Source organism: Symphalangus syndactylus, chromosome 14 (genome assembly GCF_028878055.3).
Source record: "Symphalangus syndactylus isolate Jambi chromosome 14, NHGRI_mSymSyn1-v2.1_pri, whole genome shotgun sequence".
Classification (NCBI taxonomy): domain Eukaryota; kingdom Metazoa; phylum Chordata; class Mammalia; order Primates; family Hylobatidae; genus Symphalangus; species Symphalangus syndactylus.
Genome location: NC_072436.2, coordinates 116,339,624 through 116,352,502, shown reverse-complemented (window position 1 = coordinate 116,352,502; position 12,879 = coordinate 116,339,624). Strand labels below are relative to the sequence as shown.

Below are 12,879 nucleotides of genomic sequence, written 5' to 3'. Positions count from 1 at the left end.
TCTTTCACATTTCTCAGCACTGATGAAGTCACAGGAGCTCGTCTCGACAGTGGTGTAGAAGAGGACAGAGGGGGTCCTGTCCTGAGTGGGGAGATTGATTGACTGCCAGGACTGAGAAGGGGGTATGGAAAGACGTGGTTGGCAGGAGGCTCCTGGTGGGAAAGAAGCCGCACTGACCTGGACAGGCCTTGGCCACGAGGAGCCCCAGGGAGCCAGTGTGCGAGGCTGCTGGCGAGGCAGGCCACAGCTCCCCGCCTTCCCTTGGGTGTGGTGCGTGCACCTGTGTGTTTGTAGGAAAGCCCAGTGATCAGATGATAACCAGGGAGTGGGGTGCTTGCGTGGTGACCCCACACCTGTGAAGTGGGCACTGGTGTTTTTGGTGGACTTCTCTTGTGAGGAGCTCCTTTTTTTTTGTTTTGTTTTTGAAGACAGAGTCTCCCTCTGTGGCCCAGGCTGGAGTGCAGTGGCGCAATCTTGGCTCACTGCAAGCTCCACCTCCCAGGTTCATGCCATTCTCCTGCCTCAGCCTCCTGAGTAGCTGCGACTACAGGCGCCCGCTACCACGCCCGGCTAATTTTTTGTATTTTTAGTAGAGATGGGGTTTCACCCTGTTAGCCAGGATGGTCCCGATCTCCTGACCTCATGATCCACCCGCCTCGGCCTCCCAAAGTGCTGGGATTACAGGCATGAGCCCCTGCACCCGGCCAAGCTCCTTTAAAAAAAAAAAAAGAGAGCCTTGCTGTGTTGCCCAGACTGGCGTACAGGGTCTCGATGATAGCTCACCTCAACCTTGAACTCTCAGCCCAAGTGATCCTCCCACCTCAGCTGTAAGTGGAACCACAGGTGCACACCACCGGGCCTGGCTCTTTTTTTTTTTTTTTTTTTTTCTTTGGGACGGAGTCTTGCTCTGTCGCCCAGGCTGGAGTGCAGTGGCGTGATCTCGGCTCACTGCAAGCTCCGCCTCCCGGGTTCACGCCATTCTCCTGCCTCAGCCTCTCCAAGTAGCTGGGACTACAGGCGCCCGCCACCACGCCTGGCTAATTTTTTTGTATTTTTAGTAGAGACGGGGTTTCACCGTGGTCTCGATCTCCTGACCTCGTGATCCGCCCGCCTCGGCCTCCCAAAGTGCTGGGATTACAAGCGTGAGCCACTGCGCCCGGCCTCTTTTTTTTTTTTTTTTTTTATTTAATTTTTACTTCTTTTTTAAAAAGAGGCAAGGTTTTGTTCTGTCACCCTTGCTGGAGTGTGGTGGTATGACTATGGCTCACTGCAGCCTCAGCCTCCTGGGCTCAAGTAATTCTCCCACTTCAGCCTCCCTAGTAGCTGGGATTACAGGTGTGCGCCACCACAGCCAGCAGATTTTTTTTTTATTAGAGGTCTCGCCATGTTACCCAGGCTGGTCTCCCAACACCTGGGCCCAAGCAGTTCTCCTGCCTTGGCCTCCCAAAATGGGGGATTACAGGCATGAGCCACCGCGCCTAGCCCATTGTATTAGGAAAAGGATAGTAGACAGGTGCGCCTGGGGTCTTATTGCTGTAAATTGTTCCAGAGATTTAAATTTCAGAAGCTATTGAGTAACCGGAAGTGTTTACTTACTACAATTTGGGGTCACCAAGTGGGTGGCAGATTGATTGGGCTGTGCAGGGCCTGAAGGACTCAGCTCCAGGCCCAGAGTCGCTGGCCTCCTTGAGGCCGTGCTGCCTCCATGGGACTGAGTGCTGGGACGGGGCATTTTGGGAGCCTGGCAGGACCCTACCCTGCATGTGGGCCCTGGCAGTGCATTTCCTCCAGATCGTGGCAGGCGGTCTCGGGATGCTGTTAATGCAGTTTAATCACCACCTAAAAGTGCTACAAAATCTGCCATTTACAACAATAGTAGTACAAATAAATATTTAGACACTTCACACTCAAAGAGGGCTTTTGCTCGGGCTTTTTATTTCACAATTGATGCTTAAAAGTGCTTTAAAAGGTAATATTGCAATTATCTATTTTTTTTTTTTTTTTTTGCTGCAGAAATAAAGTTATTTATTAAAACACACCCATGGTAGCAAGTTCTGATGGGCCTGAAGAGGAGGCAGGAGCACTGTGTTGAGCTTCTAAACATCGTCCTGCCAGGGAGGGACCCTGACAGGTTCTTGGCTGACATGCTGTGGCCGAGGCAGGAAGGAAGTTGCAGAATTCCACGAAGGCAGAAGACTACCAGTAGACAGGCCCCATGTCATCACACCCATGAGAGTGGCAGTGGTCTGGTGGCCACAGAGATGTCTGACAGCGTGGGTCTGGAGCCGGCGATTGGCTGGCTTTGAGAGGCTCCTTCAGGAGGTGCCTGGGCCCTGATGGACAGCCCCAGGCCTCACACTTCCCCTTTGAGGTTTGCAGAGGGTGCCAGAAGTGACCCTAGAAAGGGTACTCTGAGGTGCTGCGGTCCCTACCCAGCAGCCAGGGGCTCTGTCTGGAAGTGGTCGTGTGGTGGCCGTGCTGAACAGCTGTGAGTCCAGAGCTTCCCCTGCCTCTTCTGCTCTGCCGGGAAGGCTCTGGGGCTCTGCCCACCGTCTCGAATCTTTGCTCAGATATCACCTTCCCAGCAAAGGCTGTCTGATTATTTGAATTTGCACCACCCTCATTCAAATAGTCCTGTCTCTTTGCCTGCTTTGTTGTTCTCATAGTAATCATCACCATCTGACACGCTGTGCATTTTCCTGCTCTGTGTTTTGAAGTCTGTTTGTCCCGCTGGAATGCAGGCTTCTGTAGGGCAAGGTCTTGGTTTCGTTCTTTGCTGTACTTCCGGTGCCCAGGACAGTGCCCAGCATGGAGTAGCTGCTCAGCCAATGCTGTGGTCTTGATGGGACTGCATTCGCTTTACATGATTGAAGCTCCTGGCGTGGAAGCTGTGCCGTGTCATGTAAAGCATGCGGTGGGGTGGGGGCGTCTTTGTCTGTATTACATCATCTGTTATTGCCGTTTCAAAAATCCAGAGGCCTTTCTACACTTCACTTGGATGTTGATTTCAAAATGACTGATGTTTCTTTCTGGCTCATGAAGGCTGCTGTCTTTGGAATCTGACATTAGGGGGAAGCAAAACTTTACAATGTGTGGGGCAGCCTGGTGTGGTGGCTCAGGTCTGTAATCCAGCACTTTGGGAGGCCAAGGAAGGCGGATCACTGAGCTCTGGAGTTTGAGGGCAGCCTGGGCAACATGATAAGACCCCATCTCCACAAAAATACAAAAATTAGCTGGACACGGTGGTGCACACCCGTGGTCCCACTACTCAGGAGGCTGAGGTGGGAGGATCGCTTGAGCCCAGGAGGTTGAGACTGCAGTGAGTTATGATCATGCCACTGAACTCCAGCCTGGGAGACAGAGTGAGACCCCGTCTCAAAACAGAAAAAAGTGGCCAGGCGTGGTGGCTCATGCCTGTAATTACATCACATTGGGAGGCTGAGGCAGGCAGATCACTTGAGCTCAGGAGTTTGAAACCATCCGTGACGACAAGCAAAACCCCATCTCTATTATTTTTAATTTTATATATATAAAATTTTTGTATGAAAACTGTGTGGTACATGTTTAGCTGTTTTATGTTTCACTTTCTGGACATAAGTGTGAACTTCCCTGCTCTTATGGTGCCATCTAAGCAGTCATCACTTTTCCTGGGTGAGTGATGCAGCTCCCCAACTGGTCTGTCTGACCCCCTGGCCAGCCAAGGGGCTGCCCTTGACTCTCCCAGCACCTGCCCATCTCTGCATAGCCACGCCCACCACTTTAACTGGATGGTTCTGTAGTGAGGTCAGGCTGGACATCAGCTTTCTGTGGGCAGGGACCATGTCCTCTTACTGGCTGAGTAATTGGGTCCATAGTGTAGTGAAGTCACCTCCTTTAAGAGACTTTGGGCCGGGCGCGGTGGCTCACGCTTGTAATCCCAGCACTTTGGGAGGCCGAGGCGGGCGGATCACGAGGTCGGGAGATCGAGACCGTGGTGAAACCCCGTCTCTACTAAAAATACAAAAAATTAGCCGGGCGTGGTGGCGGGCGCCCGTAGTCCCAGCTACTCGGAGAGGCTGAGGCAGGAGAATGGCGTGAACCTGGGAGGCGGAGCTTGCAGTGAGCCGAGATCGCGCCACCGCACTCCAGCCTGGGTGACAGAGCGAGACTCCGTCTCAAAAAAAAAAAAAAAAAAAAAAAAAAGAGACTTTGGTAAGCAAAATAGTGAATATATTCTTTTTATTTATTTACTTATTTTTTTTTTTTTTGAGGCAGGGTCTCCTTCTGTCATCCAGGCTGGAGTACAGTGACGTGATCTTGGCTCATTGCAGCCTCGACCTCCCCGGGCTTAGGTAATCCTCCCATCTCAGCCTCCCAATTAGCTGGGACCACAGGCACATGTCACCATGCCTGGTTAATTTTTATATTTTTAGTAGAGATGGGGTTTTGCTGTGTTTGCCCAGGCTGGTCTTGAACTCATGGGCTCAAGTGATCCACCCACTTTGGCTTCTGCACCCAGCCTATTTTTTTTTTTTTTTTTTTGAGACGAAATTTCACTCTTGTTGCCTAGGCTGGAGTGCAATGGCGTGATCTCAGCTCACTGCAACCTCTGCCTTGCAGGTTGAAGCGATTCTCCTGCCTCAGCCTCCCAAGTAGCTGGGATTACAGGCATGCGCCAACAAGCCCGGCTAGTTTTTTTGTATTTTTAGTAGAGATGGGATTTCTCCATGTGGTCAGGCTGGTCTCGAACTCCTGACCTCAGGTGATCCGCCCGCCTCAGCCTCCCAAAGTGCTTGGCTTACAGGTGTGAGCCACCACACCCACCCTCTTTTTAACTTTTGTTTATTTTGAGATCATGTGTCACTGTGTCACCGAAGCTGGGGTGCGGTGGTGCAATCTCAGTTCACTGCAACCTTGACCTCCTGGACTCCAGCAGTCTCCATACCTCAGCCTCCCAAGTAGCTGGGACTACAGGTGCACACACTACACCTGGCTAAGTTTTGTAGAGACGGGTCTCACTGTGTTGCCCAGGCTGGTCTTGAACTCCTGGGCTCAAGTGATCCCCCCACCTTGGCCTCCCAAAGTGCTGGGATTATAGGTGTGATCTACTGCGCCTGGCTAGACTGACTGTGTTCTTACGGCTTTGGAGAGTGTGTTATGCTGCAGATGTCACTGCACGTCCTGCGCTGTGTGCAGCTGAGCAGGATAGAGCCGCATGTCTCCCCATAATGCCTCCAGGACTGTGGACTTGGGGTTGCCAGATAGGCTGTGAGCTGTGCGAACAACACAGATGTGCCTACCTGCTGGGGGCGGATGCAGGGGCTGGAGAGGGTCCCGAAGTGAAGACAGTGGGGTCCTGGGAATTCTGGTGGAGGGCTCTGGAGTCTGTGCTGGAGGCGCTGCCCATCTGGTGGTTGTGAACTTGTCATCTTCTCCCTGCCCCTTCAGCTAGGCCCGGTCCCCCGCATCTCCCCCATCCCTGCATCTCATGAGTACACACCCTCTGTCCTCTGACTCTGGCTGAGCCTTCTAGCTCATATCCACCAAATCAAAAGCAGGCCAGGGCTCAGCTCAGGCTCCAGGTCATTGTGCACCTGCCCACTGCATGCTTATGGTTTCAGACAGGTGTGCACAGCAAAATAAGACAAGTAAGTGTTTATGTTGATGTGTCGTCAGGTGGCGGGTACTCCTGTGGGGAGAAGCTTATTCACACCTTTGAGTCTTTTGGGCTGGGTGATGTGGCAAGTCATCTTTTAAAAATAAGATTTAGGGCTGGGCCCGGTGGCTCACGCCTGTAATCCCGGCACTTTGGGAGGCTGAGGCACGTAGATCAGTTGAGGTCAGGAGTTCGAGACCAGCCTGGCCAACGTGGTGAAACCCCATCTCTACTAAGAATATGAAAATTAGCCGGGCGTGGTGGTCGGTGCCTGTAGTCCCGGCTACTGGGGAGGCTGAGGCAGGAGAGTCACTTGAACCCCAGGAAGCAGAGGTTGCAGTGAGCCAAGATCATGCCACTGCACTCTAGCCTGGGCAACAGAGTGAGACTGTGTCTCAAAAAAAAAAAAAATTTAGCATTAGGTGCATTAATGTTTACAGATAGGAAAAAACCTGGCTTAAACCTTTCTCTTGTGACAGGCTCTGGGAAGTAGGTAGAACACAATGTTTTTCTAACTACTGCCTCAAATCACCGATCCGCCATGGGGTACAGTGCTAAGAATATACCCAGGGTGCTGGAGGTGGAGCTTCATGCTCCTTTATCTGCTGCTGGGGTGGGGTGCGTGGGGGTGTGGCTCCTTCCCTGAAAGATGACACTATCTCCTAGCCCGGCAGGGAACAGGCTGTAGGTCAGATGCACCCAGCGGATCTTGTTTCCAGCGCTTTCCTGGCCGGAATGGCTCTCGCTCTGCAGTTGCGTGCTGCACCGCGGAAGAAGCAAGGCGTTCTTCATGGCAGTCAGACCTGGCTTGCTAGATGTGTTTTTCATCCCACTTCTGTGCTGAGAGTTTGCTTAGTTAGTTTAAAAAAAAAAAAAAAAAAAAATCAGAGAAATTACTGGGTATAATCCCACAGCAAGTGAAATGTCAAAGGCTGACATTTGGAAACAGCATTGTCAAGCAGAGTTTTAGCCAAAACCTGTGCTGTGACAGCTGAGCCCGGAGTCCAGAAGAATCTACCAGGGGGAGGCGGCACTTGCTGCTGGAGTGTCCGCCACTGTCTGCGAGGAGGATGGATCGCGGGCACCTCTCACCAGGAAGATGGGCTTCTGCCCAGATGTCTGGATTAGTGGCATCGTCCCACAGTAGGGGTCTCACCCTCTGCTGCTGAGGAAGTGGCACTGTCACCCCGCAGGGGTGTGTCCCCCGCTCCTCTCATTTTCTATGCACTGGCCAGTCTGCGCTGCTTTCCTCCCCAGACCCCCTCCGTTCCCTTCGGCCCCTTAGCTCCTGTCTGCCGTGGACTCACTGTTCCATGGGGCTCTTGGTCCCGCTCCAGTACAGTTTTCTCCATTTAAAGTCACGTCGCCTTGTGGGGAATCTCACTGCCATTTCACACCGTGTGTATTGTGGAAATAAGGTTCTTCCTGTTGCCCAAACATAGCATGAGGATTTTAAACTACGCTTCTTCAGCCTGGGCCCTTCCCCCTCTCTCCCAGGCTCCCTGTGCCCGTGCCTGTGTTTCTGTCTTCCCCCGTCCCAGGCGAGGCTGCAGGGCCACGTTGCACACGTGGCCCACTCTGTGCTGAGCGCTGGGAGGGAGGCCACTAAGACTTGGTGGGTTTCTTTCTGATGTGGGGGTGGAGTCTACGAAGACAGAGCAGGGTTTCTCAGCCGGGAGTGGTTGCCCTGTGGCCTGGGTCCCTCCGTTGTGTGGAGACCTGTTCCTGGTAGCATGTTGAGCAGCACCCCCGCCTCTACCCAGCAGGTGCCAGTAACGCTTTCTCTCCTGCCCCGGTTATGACAACCAACAAGAAGCAAAACTTAGACATTGCTAAGTCTCCCTGGGGTCACAGTCGTCCTGGTGAGAGACACCAGGATAGACTGTGTGCCAGGGCCCTGCGTTCCCCAGACTGGGCACCCACGCTGTGGGTCGGGTGTTAGCGCGGCCTCGTGGCCGGCAGCTCCCAGAAGGAGCCCACGTAGAGGCAGCCACACGACGCTGCCTGTGACTGGCCCAGCCAGCGGCCTGTTCTCACACTGCTGTGGACACGACACATCGGGAGGAGCTTTGATACCACATGTGAGCTGACCAAGTGTTTTGGGGACTGGGCTGGGAGTCCTCTAGTGTCACAAGGGATGCTCAAATGCACATCTGCAGCGGATCTTCTGACTCATTTATGTCTCCCTCTGACACTCCATAGCCGACAACACTAGTACTAGCAAAGCACACACGTCCTGTCCTTCAAAACTCAGTCCTCAGGGCGCCTCCTGTCTCCTCTCACACCTGCTCAGGTGGCCTGGGCGGCCTGCGTAGCCCTTGGGGTCCCTGTGTGTGGACGGTGTTGAGGTAGTGAAGAGACTTGTCCACAACGATGCTCCACGTCTCCCTGAGCTGGGGGGCAGGGTGGCTCAGTGTCACAGGGTCCAGTGGTCAGGTCGAGTCTTGTCGTGATAGCCTGTTGGCTTCCAGCGTGCCTCGTGGTCTGCCTGGCAACCGCCATGCTGCCCAGGAGCCGCAGGCCATACTGCATGGCTGGTGTCTGGACCAGGGGCTGGGTCAAGAGCAAACTGGTACTTTCCAAGGGGCAGTGCTCCCCTTTGAGCATCTGCCTGGAGACGGTTTAGTAACCACGGAGACCGCTTCGATGAAAAAGAAAGGTCTCCAGAACACACGTTTGAATGAGTGTCATCAGACTTGACTTAAAACACGTTTGAATGAGTGTCATCAGACTTGACTTAAAACACGTTTGAATGAGTGTCATCAGACTTGACCTCAGTGGTCTGTTGTTTGGGGGTCGGCTCTTCAGGAGCTGAAACTCTTCTCCAGTTAATGGTTGGGAGGTTTGAGCTGAAGGTGGCTTTTCTTGGAAAGTGTTCCTGACGGCCCTGGCCGCATGCTTTGCTGTTTTATGTCCCTCAGGCAGTGCTTGATATCAAGGTCCCCTTTCCCTAGAGCAGCCCATTAGATGGGGGTGTCAGCTTCCCTTGCGTTCTGTGGTTGTGGACTTCTGGTACCTCCGTGGCCCTCCTCAGCCATGGCGCTGACTAATGGGAAACCGAGCTGTTCTTGAGTGTGGCTTAACGGCGCCTCTCAGGTGAGGTCCTGTTCACCGTGGAGAAACAGTGCTGCGCCACCGCCTGGCCAGGAGCTTCTGCGTGACAGCTGTGTCAGCACCTTTGCCGGACTTGTTGGGTCTGGAGGAAAGTCAGTGTACAATTATGTTTTTCCAGGCCCATGAATTAGCCTCTCACATTTTGTCATTTAAAAAATCATTCGTGGGCCAGGCATGGTGGCTCATACCTGTAGCCTTAGCAACTCAGGAGGCTGAGGCGGGAGGATCACTTCAGCCTAGGACTTTGAGATCAGCCTACGCAACGTAGTGAGACCCCATCTCTACAAAATATTTAAAAAGTAGCTGGGAATCCCAGCACTTTCGGAGGCTGAGGCAGGCGGATCACAAGGTCAGGAGATCGAGACCATCCTGGCTAACACGATGAAACCCCGTCTCTACTAAAAATACAAAAAATTAGCCGGGTGTGGTGGCAGGCGCCTGTAGTCCCAGCTACTCAGGAGGCTGAGGCAGGAGAATGGCGTGAACCCAGGAGACGGAGCTTGCAGTGAGCCGAGATGGCGCCACTGTACTCCAGCCTGGGCAACAGAGCAAGACTCAGTCTCAAAAAAAAAAAAAAAAAGAAGTAGCTGGGTTTGGTGGTGTGTACCTGTAATCCCAGCTGCTTGGGAGGCTGAGACAGGAGGATCACGTGAGCCTGGGAGGTCGAGGCCACAGTGAGCTGTGATTGCACCGCTGCACTCAGCCTGGGCAAGAGAGCGAGACTCTTTTTTTTTTTTTTTTTGAGACGGAGTCTCGCTCTGTCACCCAGGCTGGAGTGCAGTGGCACGATCTCGGCTCACTGCAAGCTCCGCCTCCCGGGTTCACGCCATTCTCCTGCCTCAACCTCTCTGAGTAGCTGGGACTACAGGCGCCCGCCACCACGCCCGGCTAATTTTTTTGTATTTTTAGTATAGACGGGGTTTCACCGTGGTCTCGATCTCCTGACCTCGTGATCCGCCCGCCTCGGCCTCCCAAAGTGCTGGGGTTACAAATGTGAGCCACCGTGCCCAGCCAGAGCGAGACTCTTACTCAGTCAGTCAGTCAGTCATAAATAAATGAATAAAACTAAAAACATAAAATTTGTTCACGTATGAGATTTTACTCAGTGGCTCACTTGTCAGTTTTTAATAAAGCAGTGTGTTCCCTTGAATCTCTGCTGAAATTGAAGCGTGTCATGCGTGCTGTCCTCTGGCTGGCCGCTAGCTCTGCACCCCACAGGTGCTGCTCTGCATCTGGCCTGGGAAACCAGGTCTGGGCTGGCGCCTGCCTCTGGTAGACACGCAGCTGGAGCTCACCTTGCCGGAGGCCAGAGTTTGCCACTGTCCTGTACTCCCCCCTTGCTGTGTCCTTGAGCTGTGCTTGGGGGCTGGGCACACAGATGAACTTACGCCCACGTTGATCTGATGCACATGGTGGTGGGACAGGTGTGGGGGCGATGGCGTGGCAGAGACAGGTGGTGCTCTCCCCTCCCCGACCTGTGTAACACTGATGGCCGCTTATGGGAGCGGCCAAGTTAATTTGCAGCCATGCTGTGGTGCCTGGGACGGTGCATTGTGAAGTGCCGGCTCCTCCTGCCTCCCTTCCCTTGCGCGGATCCCTACAGATCAGCGCAGTCCTTCTGTTCCACAGTCCAGGGCAGCCTCGGAGCCCCTGTGCTGTGTCCAGGTACGCCCATGGCTAGCCAGCCTTGCGAGGACAGCCCAGGCCCATTACGGTTCTTGCTGGCCCCGAGCCTGGTGATGATGACATTTTTCCCACTGAGTCTTGATTCAAGAGTTTACTTTCTTCGTTGTGAGCCTGCGAGTCTAGAGGGTTCTGTGCTTCAGGGAAGCCAAAGCCTGGTGCTTGCTCCGGCTGCTCAGCCAGCCTCTTGGACACATGAGAACGTTTTTCCACCCTCAGGGCTGCAGCCCACCTTCTATAGAGCTGGCAACCTTAGGCTTCACGTTATGTTTAGCTTGGATTTGTGTCATAGCCGGGCTCGATGGCTCAAACTTGTAATCCCAGCACATTGGGAAGCTGAGACCAGAGGATTGCTTGAGCCCAGAAGTTCGAGGCTGTATTGAACTACGATCGATTGCGCCACTGCACTCCAGCCTTGGCAACAGAGCAAGACCTTGTTTCCCCGCCTCCAACAAAAAAGTTGTCATAAAAGAAAAATCCATAATCCCGATACTTTAATGACCATGGTTTCATGTTGTGGTTTTCTTGTCTCTTCTGTAGCCATGCCTGTAACACTTTTCCAATGTTAGTATCTGTAACAGTTTTGTATTTTTGTTTGTTTGTTTTGAGACAGAGTCTCGCTCTGTCACCAAGGCTGGAGTCCAGTGGTGTGATCTCGGCTCACTGCAACCTCCGACTCCCGGGTTCAAACGATTCTCCTGCCTCAGCCTCCCGAGTAGCTGGGACTACAGGCATGCGCCGCCACACCTGGCTAATTTTTTTTTTTTTTTTTTTTTTTTTGGGATGAAGTCTTGCTGTTGTCCTCCAGGCTGGAGTGCAGTGGGGCGATCTCAGCTCACTGCAACCTCCGCCTCCCGGGTTCAAGCGATTCTCCTACCTCAGCCTCCTGAGTAGCTGGGATGACAGGCGTCCGCCACCATGCCCAGCTAAATTTTGTGTTTTTAGTAGAAATGGGGTTTCACCATGTTGGCCAGACTGGTCTTGAACTCCTGACCCTGCCTTGGCCTCCCAAAGTGCTGGGATTACAGGCATGAGCCACTGTCCCAGCCCAATTTTGTATTTTTAGTATAGAAGGGGTTTCTTCATGTTGGTCAGACTGATCTTGAACTCCTGACCTCAGGGGATCCACCCGCCTCGTTCTCCCAAAGTGTTGGGATTACAGGCATGAGCCACCACGCCCGGCCGTTTTTAGTGTTTAAAAGGATTGCAGCTTGGCTCGTGACAGTCCCTCTGTCCTGGCACAGACGCAGGAGGAGACCCTGTGTCTTCAGACATAGCATGGACTTCAGGACCCTCCTGAGAGACGGAGTCAAGAGCTCTCCAGGGTTCTGAGTGGGGAGTTGTATCAGAAACCACCATCAGTGCACCTGAGCTCGCCTTGCGTTGCTCTTCTGTAGTGCCGGGGGCCACTGCCACCACCGTGAGGACACGTTGGGGTCTGGGGAGGGATTGTTGTGGCTGTGGGTGCACCTTGCACGTCTTGCCCACCTAGCTTTGCATGCTGATCTTCCCTCCGTGCCCGCTTACATTGTTAACTGGGTTTCTGCCCTCCCTCCTCTCCTTCGTATTTCTGTGTCTCATTGACAACTGTTCTGTAGTCGCTTTGTTGACAGTTGCCAAACTGCTTTCCAAAAACATTTCCACTGCAATCCGGTTTTTGGTGCCAGCCGCAGTGGTGTGAGTATGCTCGCTTTCTTATAATCTTGCCAGCACTGGGCGTCTCTGTGTATTGTAAACACATGCGATCATCACTCTTATCTCTCCATCCCCCCCACAATTAAAGATGTGCCGTGCTATCTCTGCTCAGGTTACCTTGGCCTTGGGATGAGTTGGCTGGAGGCTCAGGCAGCGCGAGGGAGAGGAGGAGGGCGAGGCGCTGCCCGGTGGAGTAGCGGGCAGCCATGGCGCGGGCAGGACTCGGGAGAGGAGGCTGGCAGCTCACAGCGGACTGCGGGGCTCAGCTGGCCTGCCCTGTGCTTGGGGTTTGTTTTTGAGCGTTGAGATGAGGTCCTTACGCCTTAGTCCGTGCATTGAGAACAAGGCAGCTGCCTTGAGCCTTACCTCCTTTTCCTCTTTTTCGCCTAGTATGACGCCGTGCCCATCCAGTCCAGCGTGGTGTTATGTTCCTGCCCATCCCCATCAATGGTGAGGACCCAGACTGAGTCCAGCACGCCTCCTGGCATTCCTGGTGGCAGCAGGCAGGGACCCGCCATGGACGGCACTGCAGCCGAGCCTCGGCCCGGCGCTGGCTCCCTGCAGCACGCCCAGCCTCTGCCGCAGCCTCGGAAGAAGCGGCCTGAGGACTTCAAGTTTGGGAAAATTCTTGGGGAAGGCTCTTTTTCCACGGTGAGTAATTGCTGCTGCTGGGTGTCAGACGCATGTGATTTCTTTGGGGAGGCTCACCTTCCTCGGGGCTTGCCGGAAACTCCAACCAAGGCTGGTGTCCT

General features: G+C 53.5%; 1 protein-coding gene across 6 annotated transcripts in view; it reads left to right on the top strand.

The window, feature by feature from the left end:
• Positions 1-12,879, top strand: part of LOC129462537 (3-phosphoinositide-dependent protein kinase 1) — a 73,978-nt gene that overhangs the window by 14,002 nt on the left and 47,097 nt on the right. For all 6 annotated transcript variants that reach the window (XM_055242594.2, XM_055242597.2, XM_055242598.2 and 3 more), the window contains exon 2: positions 12,518-12,778. In XM_055242594.2, the coding sequence (XP_055098569.1) occupies positions 12,518-12,778 (261 nt within the window). The remainder of the gene's footprint in view (positions 1-12,517; positions 12,779-12,879) is intronic.